Source organism: Argopecten irradians, chromosome 5 (genome assembly GCF_041381155.1).
Source record: "Argopecten irradians isolate NY chromosome 5, Ai_NY, whole genome shotgun sequence".
Classification (NCBI taxonomy): Eukaryota; Metazoa; Mollusca; class Bivalvia; order Pectinida; family Pectinidae; genus Argopecten; species Argopecten irradians.
Window position 1 is genome coordinate 43,666,146 of NC_091138.1, and position 18,404 is coordinate 43,684,549.

The 18,404-nt window shown below is 32.5% G+C and overlaps 1 protein-coding gene across 1 annotated transcript in view; it reads left to right on the forward strand.

Annotated features, from left to right (window-relative positions):
• Nucleotides 1-3,936: 3,936 nt before the first annotated feature.
• LOC138324441 (serine/arginine-rich splicing factor 4-like) overlaps nt 3,937-18,404 on the forward strand; it is a 46,348-nt gene continuing 31,880 nt past the window's right edge. Inside the window, exons 1-4 of the mRNA XM_069269508.1 lie at nt 3,937-3,944; nt 4,383-4,460; nt 13,073-13,183; nt 17,772-17,870. Of these exons, the coding sequence (XP_069125609.1) occupies nt 3,937-3,944; nt 4,383-4,460; nt 13,073-13,183; nt 17,772-17,870 (296 nt within the window). The remainder of the gene's footprint in view (nt 3,945-4,382; nt 4,461-13,072; nt 13,184-17,771; nt 17,871-18,404) is intronic.

The window sequence follows — 18,404 nt, forward strand, 5'->3', positions numbered from 1 at the left end:
AATTGCTGTTTGCTAAAATGATTTTAATTTGCACGCCGAGTTGTCAATATTGCAGTTCGGTTATTGAAGTCCAAGTATCATATACGTGGAATAACAAGACAGCTATACACAGATACATTAAAGGCATAAATAAAAGCGTACTAACTGTTTGCCTCAATTTACACCACTCACGTTAACGGTGTGATCTTAATGGACTAGTCGGTGTTTATAGCCGGGTGAATCGCTGTTTATGGGTCGTACATTTTTCGTCGCTGTGTGCGTAAGACTACCACAGACTTTTGCCTTCACGTCTTATTTCCATGTCTCAACCATCTCTCACATCTTTATGGCTTAGAATGCGATCAGTAATATCCATTTAACTGTTCTATAAGAAGGAAGTTTCGAAATGCTTTTGTATTTACTTCTTTAAAAAGCTCTGAGATATTGTGATTTTACGTCAGCATTAGTAACATAAGGAAAAGTTTAAAAGGTTACGAAAGCAGCCTGAAATGGTCGATGTTTTCATTAATCGTTCACATTCATTTCTTAAAATGTACAAGCGAATTGGAGGGCGGTTTGTGGGCATATAACACTTGAAAAGTAATATTTCAGATATTAATTATTTAATTTATTTTTTTCATTAAAACATCGTTTGACCAAATTATCAAATTACATTAAATTTTTTTATTTTGCCATTTATAAATACGAAAACTTTGCGGCTAATATTATTATACTGACTGCGTAAACAAACCATTGGCGACCGAAAAGTAAAAGCATGTTTTAAGTATATCCAACCATCGTGAACTAAACATTTATACGTTACGTTATTTAATTTATTTAAACATAATTGAAATGTAAATGCCTTAAGTAATTTGTTTTAGTTGAATGATTTTTTATGGTGACAATTTGGAGTTAGAAATCCACGACTGCAGAAACGATCTGCATCAATGACGAATATCTTTGCCGATTCATGTAAAAAATGACAAGCTAGTACGAAGCACTAAAACGTTTCAACGTGTTGATGTGAAATTGTTCATTATCATCCCATAAATTAAATCGCCCGTGAATTAACTTGAATTTAAATTGCGAAAAATACAGGTTACACGGGGTTATACAATAGGTAAGTGAATAATCAAAACAGTCCAGCAAAAATATTACCCTGACTGACCGGTAGACAGAACGACCGGTGGGCTGACCGACTGGTATACTGACTGACCGGTTCAGAATCTCCAAGTGCTATAGGGGTGCTTTAAATAATTAAATGTTTCTGTTGACAGTTTAGACATTTCTAAAATAACAGTGAGATTCACTCCGTACTGTGAAAATTCAAACTTATGAAAATCTACCCCTGTTGAATTTTGTACTTTTGCATTTTTCTTGTTGGTAAATTAACGGTGCCAAAAATGTCATGTGGTGATTTTGTGGTCAGGGTTGACTGATCGTGATACTTACTGAACAAAAGTACTTTTGCAGTTTAAGCAAAGTTTGTTTTGGAGATTAAGTCCTTCTATATATACAATTTTATAATGGGAATTCACCTGAAAAAGATTTGAAATGATAATGTGTTCTATTATGGTATGTTTTCTCTGATTAAATAATCGAGTTGATATATGGAGTGCTCTGATATTAGAATATTACATTCGATAGTTGAAACATTGTTGCTTATAATATTCCCTGTAAATACTTCTCCACATAATTGATATTTATTTATTCATTTATTTATTTATTTATTATTTATTTATTTATTTGAACACTTTTGTGACCAAGATTTATTCCCTGTACATACATCTCCACATAATTGATTATTTATTTATTTATTTATTTATTTATTTATTTATTTATTTGAACACTTTTGTGACCAAGATTTATTCCCTGTAAATACTTCTCCACATAATTGATATTTATTTATTTATTTATTTATTTATTTAAACACTTTTGTGACCAAGATTTATTCCCTGTACATACATCTCCACATAATTGATATTTATTTATTTATTTATTTATTTATTTATTTAAACACTTTTGTGACCAAGATTTATTCCCTGTAAATACTTCTCCTTATATTTATTTATTTAGTTATTTATTTATTTATTTATTTATTTATTTATTTATTTAAACACTTTTGTGACCAAGATTTATTCCCTGTATATACGTCAACATGTAATTAGGGCCCCGCATCGAGATGCGGGTGCCCTATAGTAATCAGGTTGTCCGTCTGTCTGTCCGTCCGTCCGTCTGTCCGTTTTTTTTTCTTTTGCACATTAATGATGGAAGGGAGTGGAGTATTTTCCCCATATTTTACATGATGATTCCCCATCCATCCTAGATCTGCTTGGTAATTTTTCAGGCTGAAATTAAATTAAAAAATCGGCCATCTTGGATTTTAACATTTAAAAAAAATCACAATGTTGTTGCTCTTAACCGATAAACATTTTGTTATAACATTATGATGCAAAGTTGTTCAGAATTAAACAAGAGTTGACTGCTGCCAAAGGTATAGGTCATTGGGCCAAGGTTAATAAGTCAAAGGTCAAGTGACAAAGATTTATTCTTGTAAATACTTCTCCATATTTACATATGTAATTGAAATTTACAAATAATTAGAATTTGTGGCTTTGTGACTAAGATTTTTGTCAGCAGACGGTAGCGGGGCCCTTTCTGACGTGTCAGTGTTCTAGTTGATATTTATTTATTATTTTGCAATATAGCTAGTCAAAGATTTTATTCTTGTTAAATACTTCTCCAAGACGGTCATTTTGACTAAGATTTCATATATATAGCTAGATTCCATTTACATGTAATCAAGGACTTCTAGATAAGATCATATCTGTATGAAATGGAGTTTACATTAGAGACCACTTTGCTTGTATTTGTTGGCTCCTGATGGTTTTAGAGTATTATGTATGTTTAGACCCTGAGGAAGGAACGTAAACGTTTGAAGATGAGTGCAGCCTCAGGCTGTTGTCTTCTGTAAAATTGTGTCTTATGTTAACGTGAAAATAGATAGAGAGATGATATGGATCTTACTATATCTCAAACTTTTATATAACAAATGAAACAGATAATGCTGTCATTCTGAATTGACTTAGGGTCAAGGGTCATTAGCTTGTCATGACCTCATTTCTTAATATTCCCTTATTTGATCATGAGGAAATCCAATAATTGAAATCTTAATTAACAAAATTATGTTACTTGATATTTTGGTATTGTATAATTATTCAAAGGTAATTAAAACATTATTTTTCATTACATATGTGAATGATTTAATGATTAAACTGTTCTGTGTAATTTTGGTAAACTATAAGATTTTGTTTTCATTATGATTAAATTGAATGTATTTTGAGTAAAATATTGTGATTTTATGGAATTTAAATGATCATTTCATTAAAGTGATTTCATTGAATTTGAATTGGATCTGGGATTTCATTAAATTAGACACTTCATTGAATTTGTGATATTTAGTTAATTTGGAATCTGTTATTTCATTGTATAAGAAATTTGATTGAATTTATGATTTGCTAGTTTTGATGAATTTGAGATTTGATTGACATACTTTACTTAATTGAATTCAAGATTACAATTAATGAATCTGTTATTTCATTGAATTTGAAATTCCATATAACAAATCATTTTTAACAAATGATTTTATTTACATGTTATTTAATGAGCTTATATTAATAGTTTTTCTCCCTGAAAATTTCATTTTTCATTGTAATTTTATTTCTTGTGTGATATCAAGTTCTCGATGACTTCAACAAAGTTAAATTTCAAGAAAATTTGCAAATTTGCATGACTTTTCAGTCTTCAATGATTTTTATTTGGTACATTTGGGGCTGAATAAAGGAGAAATTTTGCTGTATTTTCCCAATTTTATCTAAATATTTTCCCAAATAAGGAGAATTACTCTAAAATAAACATATTTCAAGAAACATATGCAATATAAAAGTGTTTTCCCATATGAAAAGGTACAGGCCCCTGAAATTAACGATTAAGAAAATCAATTCTCTTTCGAGTATACATATTTTCAGCAAATAATGAAATACTTTTAAAACATAATTAAAGCAAACCAAGAACAAAATTGTTTTAAAACAAAATTCTTTTGAAGCTAATTTACAAAATATTCTCACAATTGAATACTTGCCTTTAAAAAAAAATGTAAAACCTATCTTAGCAATGATGGCCACTTCTGTATATTTATGACCAGCTGCTTTGTGAGACCAGATAATTTTAGTATAAAGGGGCTGGAGGTAGGACCTTACTCCTGTTTTTTTCATGAGTTTAGTATATCTAAACACATTAAAATTGTACAAATGTACATGAGGATAAAGACTTTTGTTTGTCGTTTGCCACCATTTGTTTCATGTCCGTATTGTTATCAGATGTTCTTTTCTATTTGGTTACAGGAACCCTCCAGGATTTGCGTTTCTCGTGTATAAATATTCCGACGATGCTGAAAGAGCTGTAAGAAAACTGCATGGCAGGTTGGTGCTTAAGCTTTTCAGTTGATTTGCTTTCATTATAAGTCTCGGGGAACATATTTGCTCTGACACCAACGAATGAGCAGGTTTAAAGTAACTTATATTTAATAAGACTTATTCTGTCTTTGCATATTACAGAGTTAGCTCCCTTGCGGGTAGGTATCAGTTGTTACGTACGTCATTATTTTGTGAACGCAATTCACGTCATTTTCTCCTAAATGTATGATGTTACGCTCACAAACACATGACGTCACAATCAATACCTACCTGCAAGGGCAGATAACTCTGTAATATGCAAATACAGAATATTGCATAGTGTGAAAATCATCCCACCCTGAACAGTTCGAAACCGACTTATATCATTCACATGTAAAAATTTATTTAGAGGAAACTATTCACATATAAACAATTTGGTTTCATTTGTCCCATTAACATGCAGCCACTAGGCCATTTAAGGATGTGCCCGGAGAAAAACCACAGACCCGCGGTCAGTTGGCCACTGCTCCACATGGGATTCAAACTTGTGACCCAAAGTGGTAACATGCCGGAACACCTTAACCACTTAGCCACGGTGGCCTTTCCACATTACAGTAACTCTGATGATATATCTTGAGGAGATGAAAATATATTTTATAAAAATTTCATTATCAAACATTTTACTTAATATATGAAAATATGTGATAGATAAAGAAAGAGAAACATATTAAATCAATGACTCATTCATTAACTTGATTAGATACAGTCTGATATTGTTTTACCTTTTAAGTAAAAAATCGGGATCAACTGTAAGAAACTGTTTGACTCAATAGATTTGATTTTTCTTTAAATTCAAAGTGACATTCCACATATTGTGTTTGTATACATGTATAAAAGTATAATTTGCTGCACATCTGGAAACAAAAAATAGTGATGCCTGATATATCCAGAAATTGATTAATTAGACTGCTGGTCATATCGCCAGACCTTGTGCAACAGCTGAACGGATCCTTAACAAGGATGATACCTTAAATCTTGATCAGCAAATGTTTGTGGTCGTGTTAATATTAGTCCTATACCATCGCATCCTGTTTGAACACCAGGTTGGCTGCCATGTTTGTTCTTTGCCTCTGGTATCTAAATATTGGCTACAAACAAAACAACAAAACACTCAAAGTCAAAGGAAGCTTTAGAAGATTGTTGACTATCCCCTCCTGAAGATTATAACATTAAATGTATTGTCATCAAAATGTGTGTAACTCACGTAAAATCGTTGTCTATATTGACTAAAGAAAGGTTTGTATTTCGACAGCTTGGACAGTAATGTCTTCTTCAATAGGACGGTTTGGTGACTTTCCCTTAGATATTTTGTAAAAAGGTTTCAAACAAGGTTGAAGATTAATTGGCGGGATTGAGTTAACGTAGTTCTTTTAGGAGGAGAATAATCAAATCTATTGTATGATACCTGATGTCGCAGCAGATTCAGTATTAATATGACGTCACCAGTTTAATGGCCGGTGTCCTGACAAACACTCGTATTGATGTCCTGAAAATAATTTTCCATTGTATCGAATCAGCCTCCTCATGCATTAATATGCAAGGTCAACAGAAGATATAACAAAAGTGAATGAATGAGAGAGAAATAATCATCCATACCCATACATAGTGATTAAAGGGACAATTCAGTCTAAGAGATCATTAAAATCTGTACATATATCGGGGAAAAAACCCAGTTCTAATGGAAATTAGATCAGTCGGTTTTACTGTGATATATGCCAAAAAAGCTCATGGTGGTGAAATGCGTGTGAAATGTTCAAACTCGCACGCTGTCCGTCATTACACATTGTGGTCAAACATCTTGTATGCCGAACCCTGTCCCTTGCTCGTAGAGTAAAGCATCTTTTGTCTAGAACTGCTCAAATTGCTCTGATAGTAGTGTGTTTACCTTATTAGGTGAACGGTCTTGCCTAAAAAATCATTTTATCACCTTCTCAGTGGTTATGTAGTTCATTTGTTTAACATGCGTGACTTTGGCTCGGGTACAACATACATATTTTACCTGCTTAATTGTATTGATCAACGATTTGTAATTACAACGGTACCGATTAAAATACTAAACAATGACGTGGAATTCATCAATATTTTATGTTATATGTTACATAAGAAATGTAAAACAATACATTTATGCCAATTTTGCTTCGTGTTTTAGTGAACTTTTAAAAAACCCTTTGGACAAAAATAGGTTCTGTTTCAGTATATATATAATTAAAAGCTATAGGTTTTGAACAAGAGTCATTATAGTTTTCGTTCATACACTAAATGAGGGGAAAATATTGCACCATATCATCATAATATGTTTTATTCATTCACCCCTAAAATTTCATAATAGACTGGTCTAGTCTTTGATTTAGAAGAGTCTAAATGTGTCTTAAGGGGTGTATGTGTTAAATGACCACTAAAATATTACAAATTTGAAATCTGTGATATTCATAACTTGTACAGAAATTTTTTTCTAGATGATTTCATTTCAAGAAATAATTTTTTGATTAAAACAGTGTAATCTTTTATTTTCTTACTGTTTGAGAAAGGTTGAAGCTGGTTTACTCCAGATCGATTTTGTCCTGAAGACGTACGTTAGTGTTCAGGGTTTCATCCGGTAGAGTGACTTTTACAACTTGAATAACCATGATTGATCTCTATGATGAGATCAATATACTTATTAAAGGCCAGTGTTGATTCGGTTTTCACAAATACTGTATACACAAGAACATTACAACCAGGGTCATAAATCAATATTAGGGTTTCCCAGCAAATTCCACTTGTGTAATTTATATGTTTTCTGCAAAAAGTCTTCGCGTGTACTTACATGCGACTAAATTTTTTATGAGCACGGTAGTAAAGAATCCACGGTTCAAAGTACGGCTCTGATGAGTTTGGGCTCCCTAGATACACATGATAATGAACAATTTCCATGATATTCATCGTGTGTTGTATGTGGAGCTAAATAAAAAGTAGCTACGCTGATGACTTTGCCATTTATGCTATCTGTATTTTACCACACCTTAACGAGATATTGAAAAGGTGCAAAAGAAAGATCTATGTATTATTTATTATCCAATATATCTGGGTAATGATGATGTACTATACATTCACTAGGTAACTAGGTCTATACGAATACACAGCAGGTGTGTGTATCATTTCCTTACAAGAACATTTGACCTTTGTCTATTTCTACAAATGGTTTTATATTTGATGCGTAGCATATAAGGGCAAAAACATTATTTATCCAATTTGTACATTTCATGCATTGTTAAAACATTTAATTTGAGAACATTTATATTTCATTTGCCCTTTCACCTAACTATTTCACTATATTTAAATACCGTTGAAATATACCACAGGCTTATTGTACTAACCGTATTCAACCCAATAATCGCCCATGCCCCTATAAGCTCTCCTCCCTTTTTTGGGGCTTCATTCATTTCAATTGCCCGGGCATAATACCCAAACTATCAAAACTGTATAGGTTTGCAATAATTTTTGTCTTATTAAGCAACTTTTCATTTTTTCAATATTTTCAAAGCCCTGGGCATTTTTGGGTCAAATACGGTACTTAGGTTTCCTGAAACTGATAGATGAATACAAAATGTAAAATTTTTTTTTTTACTTTATTTCATCTGAAATAAAAGTCCAAGCCATATATCAATTAAGTTGTTCAGAAATGTCACATGCAATATAACTTAATTATTGCAAGAAAATGCCATTATTTCTCTGCATGTGTGTGGAAATTTAATTACTTCATTAAATTTATTGAAAATTAGTCAAAATGCATAAAATTTATTGCAGGGAAATCAAGCATTTAAATACACATGTGTCATGCATTAAGATTTAACGTCCTCTAATAAGGTATATTAGATCGTCGACTCGAATTTCAAAGATTTGTCATCACATGGCTACGTGACAACAAGCTGACCATAGAATTGCACACCAATTTACTCACAGATCATTGATAATATCGATAGAGTCATTTGGATATGAATTCTTTTCCTGTTTACATTTTATCAGGAGACAATCTTGTCCATATATAGTTAGATGTATTACTGGTACTGGTATATGAAGGTGATATGTTAATTACGATTGTTTGGCACACTCTGTTTGTATTAATTGGTTATTTGAGCTTAACGAGTCTTTGTATAAATCAAAACAAAGTACGTTACCTGCATTTATCACATAACTCTCACCCATTTAACCATAGATGTCAGGATGTATCAAATTTTGTCATTTAGTATTCCGTAATTAAAAACATGTGTAATAGTATTAATTATGACATCACAGTAGGTATTTGCATGTTGCATGTGAACATCTTAATAAAAAAAAAAAAAAAAAATTAAAAATATTTTATCACCCTGACAATATCAATATGAGTTTCCTCTGACCCTCACATCATGTTAAGACATTCTAATCCTACATGGTGATGATTTTGAGGTAAAATTTAAGTGATGAAATTTATAAATGATTAAATTGATAATTTTTTATATTATATGATAATTGGTTAAAAGATATGGATTGCTATTATAGAATTAAGTAGAGTACCAGGCATAATGGAAAAATTCCAAAATCTTAAGTTCTATCTTACCTGGTTTATTATTAGAATAGCTGTACTATCCAAACACTGCATTGACCTTGATTATGTATAAGGACTATCGTACACTTGAATAATGTTGACTTCAAGTAAAGGGAATAGACGAAATATGAGTTTCATTTTGGGTTTGTTCAACAAAATTATGTTTCTGAATATTTGCAACAAATCTACAATAACAATCTGTTTCAATGGAAATTTTCAGATGTTAAATCAGTCATCAAATTGACTTTTGGTCGATTTAATCGTTATTTCGGATTATCTTTACACCATTCTATAATATTCATTTGACTGCTGATAAAGGTATTTTGCATATGAGAAAATTAGAAGAAATAGATAATTTGGTTATTCAAAAAGGTGAATAGTCAGGCAAAGAAAACCAGTATAAATGTGTTAATTGGCCTACCAAAAGTCCTTACAAATTATCAAAACATCGGTCAAATTCTGCTTACTTTGCTCTGTTTTGACATATGAAATGGTGGAGAATCCCTGTGTAAATTTAACACAGCTCTAAAATCAAATTTATCTAACTCTTTGAGAATGAGGCTGCGTGGAAATGTCAACACGTACATATATAGCCAGCTGGGAAGACGTTTTAGGATTCCTATAGTATAGATAAATTTCCTTGCATGCAGAGTGATTTTAAGGGAATTATGATTTTTCTATTTCATTAGAAATCATACTGGATATATTTATACCATTTTTACCAAATTTAGCCTGCCATTGCCAGACTATATTCATTTTAAACTTAAGATGTATTTTCCCTCGAGCTGTTCTAATGAATATATAGTAACAAAATGTAAATATCTATCATCTAATTTATCAAATTTAAGTCCCACTACCTTTCCGGAGCAAAAAATAAAGGTTTCTCAAAAGCATTATTAACATCAGAAAATATACATTAATGGATAAAGATGAGGTTACAACACTGAACATATGCAAGATTTCCAGGATATTCAAGATAAGTGAAAATAGTGGAGAGTCATTTCGCTGTTTTGTCATCTTGTGCAGTGATAGTGGACTACCGAGGAGTACTTAGGATGACAGCGGAAACCATAAGACAACCCGCGTTATGAAAATTAATATTTTATTTATTTTAATTAAATTGTTCAGAAGGTGATGATAAATGTAGTATTAACGTTAAGTTAATAACTTTTGCAACTCAATAAACAGAAAGTATCGATCTCGTTTTACATTCACATTTAAAAAAAATAATGGCCGTTTCAGAAAGGTAGTGTACATGTGCCTTTAAAAAAGATAACGCTTCAAATTGTATATGGTAATTTGGCTATGAAGAGTTTATTTTTTCAAATAGTCTGTTTTCACATTGACAGTAATTTCAAATTTGTATGTAGTTACATAACCTAATAAAACTGCATTAAGTTAGCAAGTTTATAGGCCATGCATGCTGTCACTGAAAATTTCAGTTTTTATGTGTAAATTACATCATTCCCATCACCAAACTTTACAAAGAAATCATATCATCTGCAACAATTGTGTAAGAATTCTCGAGAATTTGTCGACAACAAAAAAAATATTATGGAAATCCCGTAGAGATAGTGACTGACTGAAGTCTGGATGCATGATCATGATTGTATAATCTTTTTCACAAGCAGTATCTAAATTTTACATATTTAATGTAAAAATTATACCTGTGTGTGTCAATTAAGAAAATGCTTGCTTATGGAACAAATGTTTGTGAAGGCGATTTGCATATCATTAAATTAAATTGGATACAAGAGGAAAGTACTCTTATACATATATAAAAATATTATCTTTAATTTATGTTCTCATGTGGTATATATATATAGTCAACTGTAAAAGAATGGGTTATTGTGGCTTAGTGGTTAGGCTGTCACAACGTATCCGGCTTAAATTTTAAACCTTAGCGGATTCTCAAATTTTTTGCAAACATAATTTCTTTCATATCTTGATGAAATTAAAAAAGAAGTGACATCAATATGCTTAAATGATTGCCACCGACTTATGATTGCCATTGACTTATGATTGCTACTGACTTATGATTGTCTCTGACTTATGATTATCACTGTCTTATGATTGCTGCCGATTTATGATTGCCACCCACTTATGATTGCCACCCACTTATGATTGCCACCAATTTATGATAACCACTGATTTATGATTGCCAAACTAAATGCAACAAAAACCTTTTGTACTGTCACCATCTCAAGATCCACCTCAATAGACAATTTGAATCATCACCTGTCTTTTGATATCATATATTTATGTTCAAGACTATCTTTTGACATCAGTAATATAGCATAGCTGTCTCTAGGATACCTACACATACATGTTTGAGATCCACATTAATGATCTAAAGTACAAAACTGGGTCATACTAGCAAAGTCACTCCGGCGTAGGGAAGTGATAGCATAACGAGAAACATCAGATAGAAATCTTCTGCAATCGTATTGCCAACTGTAAGATAAATCCTAATCTTTATTATTGGAAGGTTTTTATCAAACTGGTCAATTTGAAAAGGGATATGTGTGAAAAAATGTTTTGGCAGGATATATAGATATATTAGAAGATACTATTATAATGGCTACCAACACTATCTTAAACTTTTACATATGGAAAAATTTGAAACATATACCTGTACAATCGTATAAATACATAACTATTTGTGGTCTGTTATATTTTTTATGGGTTTATGTTGGCTCTAGTGATAATACAGTGTCTGGCGTAAGTTTGGTCAACAGTCCTATAGATGGTATACCTCTGACGAATGGTATTATTTCCCTATTTAAAACAGTAGCAGACAGATTCTTATCTTTCTTCTGTATTATTTCCCTGTTTAAAACAGTAGCAGACAGATTCGTATCTTTCTTCTGTATTATTTCCCTGTTTAAAACAGTAGCAGACAGATTCGTATCTTTCTTCTGTTACAAAAATTACTTTCTTTACACCATTAAAAAGCTTCTTATTTTACTTCAAGATAAAAATTTAAAAAACAAATAATTGCGTCCCAAAAAAAATCCATGGTATTATGTCCTATATGGAATAAAGTACGGATTGCGGATCCACCAAAAGCAAGGCAAGTTATTTTATATTATTTTTGGTGTTAATAGACATTCCTTTACATGTGTAAACACATTGTTCAGAAGACGAGTATTGTTTATGCTCTGTCAGTGCTGGAGCACTTTAATTAAGGATATTTAAAAATTTTACATGGAGACACAACATTATCATGAAACAGCTTACCAGGGGAGGCGGTCCTTAAATGACTGACTTTTTTAAAACAAAATGTTAAACTAATCCAAAGCTACCCGAATTCCTAAACAAAATTTTGCAATTATTGTGAAAGAATTAAAATATTAAGGAAACTATCCTATATTCTGTATTGTATAATGCTTTCCTATAGACGTTGAGTCTTGATGTTCTTGGTACAAATGTACTCACCTGTACATAGCGGGCCAAGTTGACCTTTTTTGGTAAATGATCGAAGATCAGCTATATATCACCATTTCCTTTACCAGCTTGTTCTTCTCAATCAAACCATGTTGGTTTCTTCTAATTAAATGACAATTATTGTGTTGTTTACTCATTTACCCCTAAAGACACATTTAGACTCTTCTAAATCAAAGACTAGATCGGTCCATTATGAAATTTCAGAGGGTGAATGAGTTAATTGGATGTAAACAATAAACAAAACAATCAAAACCGATCAAATTTTTATTATGTGTATGATTTCTACAGTCAAATCTGTCTATAAAGACCACCCAAGAGACAGAAAAAATGGTCATTATAGGCAGGTGGTCTTTATACACAGGTTGAATTGTGTTGAAATTGTTCATTTGGGACCCAAGAAAAGTTGTCTTAATAAGCAGGTGGTCTGTGTACAGAGGTGGTTGCTTAGATAGGTTTTATGGTTTATATTTTGATCTACAAATTTGTTTCTACAATATTAAGATTATGGTCAAGTTTAAAAAAAAAAAAATTTGTCATATTATTAACACAAATAATTAATTTTCAACAGGCTAGTTTGTGGGCGGAGAGTGCGAGTGGAGCATGCGATTCCCTACGAAGAAAGAGCCGCAGCACAAGCCATGCGTATCAGTAGACACAGCGGTAACTACCGACACAACAGGTGAGTATTTCTATTCCGCACTTATTTAGGGTTGCATCTTTCATCGACAGTTATCTGCCCTTATGACACTGGTGACGCCAGGGTGTTGTGAGTAAAAAATATGAGCTAGTTTTACTAAAATGCACTGGATGTAAAGTGCATTAATTTTAAGCTTTAAACTTTCTTCCTATGGAATATATGGTCTATATGGCACATTATGAAATGATTGTCTTTAAAACTCTGGCATCTATATATAGACCATTGAGAGATTCCATAAAAAGGTAGTTTAATGCTTTTATATTTACATTATCAACTCATTTTGGGTCTCTGCATTAAGATTGTTGAAGTTAGACTAAGATAACTGTTTATATACTTCACAAGATAGAACAGGCATTTGGAAGGTGATGGTTGATGTTACTATGTCAACACTAGTAAGGTCATAATGGTCACGTTTTGGGTGTCACTTACAAGTGAATGCAAATATTTACAGAGAAAAAAAAAGACATTTCAACTTATGATACCAGACATATCCATATTATATGGTTGTTTAGTTTATCCTGTTAACAGCCAGGGTCATTTAAGGACATGTCAGGTTTGTTGGTGGAGAAAAACCAGAGTACCCGGAAAAAACCCACCAACCAGCAGTCATTAACTGGCAACTACCACACATGGGATTCAAACTTATGATCCAAAGGTGGAGGGCTTGTGATAACATGTTAGACATCTTAACCACTGCTGCCCCTATAAATGTTAAAACAGCCATAACCAACGTTAACCCCTAAGGACCGACAGAATTAATTCATTAAAAGCAAATTTTGTTATAGAGACATATAACAAAAAGGAAATAGGACCTTGGTGGGGAATGAAAATGTTTTGTTGCAAATTGTTATAACCATGTTCATCATAAACATGTTTTACTTGATATGCTTCTTTTTATGATAAAAAAGGGGGGCGGGTTGGGGGGCGAGTGGTGAACATGTCCCAACATATCACCATATTTAGACATTAGAATCCTACGTGGATGAGAATAAGATGACTTTGAGGTAAAATTTAAGTGAATCTGTTAAATTGATAATTGGTACATTATATGATTATTGGATAATAGGGGCTGCGGTTTCCGATTGGTTAAGATGTCTTGAACTATTACAACAAGCCAGCCACCTTTAGGTCGCAAGTCCTATTCCCATGTGGGGCAGTTGCCAGGTACTGACCCCTGGTTGGTGGTTTTACCCTAAATACTCAGGCCTTCCTCCACCAACAATCTTGGCATGTCCTTATATGACCCTGGCAGTCAATAGGACGTCAAAACAAATAAAAAATTAAAATTTATGATAATGACGATTTCAGTTGATAGTATTATCGTAATTTCAGGTTGAGTAAAATTGACATTATTTGCATGTAGGAATTTAGTCAAATTGACCTTGATATCAAAATGTTAAATACTTGAACCAGCAACTATATATTCAGTCTATTACACCCACTTCAAATGCTAAAACCATTTACACATATACCATCTTATTATATATATAATTGTCAATATGTGTAAAACAAATCTTAATTATTTGACGTTCATCACAAATCATAAATGTAGATATAGTGGAAAAATATATATATATATTTTATGTAGAGATTATAACACATTTTGTTCTTTAAAAGTGATTCAACTTTATTATAGAATAAAAGATTTAGAAAAATAACACCTATCGATGAAAGACGCTACTTAACAATGACAAAGTATTTCGCAATATATCCCTCTATCATATTGTAATGTGTTGTGTACGTGAGTGTGTGTGTGTGTGTGGAATTTCCATTTTTTTCCATAGTGGTTTTATGTCACGAAGTGTACCCCTTGAAAGCCTGTAATTATTTAACAAGGCCACACCTTTGACTATCAAATGATCTTGGCTCTGCACCTTCGTATAAAGAGGGATTTGTTTTTATAGACGGGCGCATAAAAGCCTAAAACAGTATGGTGATGCCTTTGTTCGAACAAACCTAAAAACGTGTGGGCTCAGAGTCCCAGAGCGGGTTTTAACGACCTGTTCTCCGTAAATACCTTTTGTTGACTCTCCATCTATGTCAACAGGTACCTATAGTGGGTTTATCAATCCTGAGAACTAATGATTTAAAAAAAAACCCAACCTGACAAGGTGATCAACCTTATTCTACCGTTTGTATAAATTTATAAAGAAATGAGTTTTGATTGAAAATCATGAATGGACATCTGAGCCGCGTCGGAATACCCGGTAATAATGATATATCACTCTTACTGTGCACGGCTGGTGAGAGAGCGCGACTATAAAGTGCATATAATGGAATTGTTTAATACTGGATGTCAGTTCTGGAAGACAAAGTTCAGCATTTAGAGATATTTGCTTACATAAGAATGTACTAATTGGCTTCCACAGAGATATGATTATTCAGTGCTGTGATACTGTTATCACACATTTTAGTGGTAAAATAACCTTAGTGCTTGTTATATATGTCGTTAGATTACCGTAATACCTACCGTAATACCTACCGTAATACCTACTGGGGTTTAGCCCACTGGAATTTTCTATGAATTTGTTAAGTACATTCTAGATACCCAGCAATTTCAGATTGCCCGTGGGTTATTATATCCATTGATACAATCCTTGATTTGCAACAGAATTTTTTTTATCTGAAATTCGAATATTTAGAAGAAAAAAAAAATACAGTTAACCAGAGACAGAATTTATTTTACCTCATCCCTGCAACAAAGTTCTAATGGATTGTCCGTCTGTCCATCCCTCTGTAGATCTAGACACAACGATTGGCCAACTACTTTACCTGAACTACTGGAGGGATTTCAATAAAATTTGTTGGCAATATTAGTGAATCTTTACGCAATGTAGTTATGCATAATTTATGTTTGAACATGATACATTCAATTTTGTCAGTTTTATTACTAAAAGATTGAACTGCTACTACTCCTAAACTTTTAAAGGGATTTCAATAAAACTTGATGGCAATATTAGTGAATCTTTATGCAGTGTAGTTATTCATGATTTATGTTTGAACAAGATACCTTCACTTTTGTCAGAGTTATGCCTTTCTTACAAAAAGATTGAACTTCTACTCCTCCTAAACTACCAAAGGGATTTCAATAAAACTTGGTGGCAATAATCCTTATATAATGAAGATGTAGGTAATATATATTTGAATAGTACGAGGGAGGAATTATGAGTTGACTTCTGGATGACACTTCTATTTTAAGTGTCCTATGCTCGTTAAAATAACCAGAACAAGGATGTTAATCTCCATCGAATCGATCTATAAATCTGGTTTGTTATTTCATCTATCATCCCCAGCAGCAAGCATACAGCGTATTGTACGACGGACATTATAACACAAGCTGTCGACATTCATACATGGCTAAACAAGTTTGTCCAACAACATCTGTGTTAAGCCAAGTATGCATTAAAAGCTTTAAATCAATCAAAAATAAATTCAACAATGCGTCCACAGGATTAGCGTTGTTCATACACAACGACAAAACAAGGGGTTAAGTTGTTCAACACAATATTTACATCAATGTTTTACTATGGGTTTAGTACCTAGACCCCGTAAAACTTTCATCCTCGAAGTCATTTCAGAATCCATTAGTCTATGACGGCTGTCAAATTATATATTTTATTTTAAATGCTTGCTGATCATTTAAAAGTGATATGTATCTGGAAATGGGAAGAAACATATATATCAAAAAGTTTATCTCTGATATTAATGTAAGCTCGGAAAATGCAATTGACCGTAAAAAAATCTCGACTCTATAGATGAAACATGCCAGGATATGAATTAACTCTACTTAGCAAGGACTTAAAAGGAGGTGAACCCTAGTTAGCAGAGACCTAGATTTGGAGATGAAGACTATCATTATTTGATAAATCTTATACATTTTTGCTGGAGTATTGATATATACATAGTACAGTATAGTGCCTTAAGAAATTAAGGTGTTTGCTTCCATGAATGAATAAATATAAAGAAGTTTAGTTGGATCGCTTCCATCAATGGATATAAATTGAAGTACTCAGATGTCGATCTTGGAAAGCGTTCCACCCCCGCAGTGTCCTGAAAGTATCATTAGTTAACATGAAATAATGACTGACTTTTTATTGGTGCGAATGTACCATTCCCTTGGTATCTTTGAGAATTTGATTAAACATGTACATAAAATTTAAAGTAAGAAAAGCTTGTGTCGCTGCAATTTTGCAGTTAAATATAAAAAAATAACACTTTTGTTGAGGTTCCCATGGTTATGAAATAAAGAGACTCTTATTGTCATGGTGATAGAATTAAGAGAGACTCTGGTTGTCATGGTGATAGAATTTAGAGAGACTCTGGCTCCCATGGTGATAGAATTAAGAAAGACTGGTTGTCATGGTGATAGAATTTAGAGACTGGTTACCATGGTGATAGAATTAAGAGAGACTGGTTGCCTTGGTGATAGAATTTAAGAAAGACTGGCTGCCATGGTGATAGAATTTAGAGAGACTCTGGTTACCATGGTGATATAATTTAGATAGATTTTGCATGGTTACCATGGTACCATAACTACATATATATCATAAAATTTTCTTTGTTCTTTCAGACACTCCTATTCCAAATCTCGTTCAAAATCACGGTCCAGACATCGTTCATCGTCACGGAAACGAAGGCGACGCTCACGCTCACTTTCTAAAGAAAACAGGTATGGATGGAGCGAACAGATATTGTTTTATATTCATTTTAGAAATTGTGTCTGTTTTTTTAATTGCCCACTACAATCAGGCAGTTATGTGTCTCTCTATAGAGACTCTGAGACTTACTCGTTAGGTTCATAGGTCAAAGGTCAGCTATATAAGTCAAAGGTCAAAGTCATCGTTGCTGAAAGTAGAAAAATACATTTTGTGAAATAACCTGTGTTACCTAATGATCCAAAGTTGTGGATGAAAAATGTCAACCATAATTTAATTCTTTCTGTTCTCATGGTATATTAATCTGTTACAATAAACATGCATAGGTCTTTTATCCATTGAGACACATTATTATGTTGTGATTCATATGTGAAAGATTCTCAAGTTCAATATATATTGGATACAAAGCTGATGATAGAGGCATCACATGTAATAAAACATCGTTAAATCCATGGGATATGGCTGTTTCTACAACTTCACCTCCCTCTGTTGATAAGGGGAGGGGCTCTAATTACGGTGAATATGGAAATATAATCACCTTATTGAAC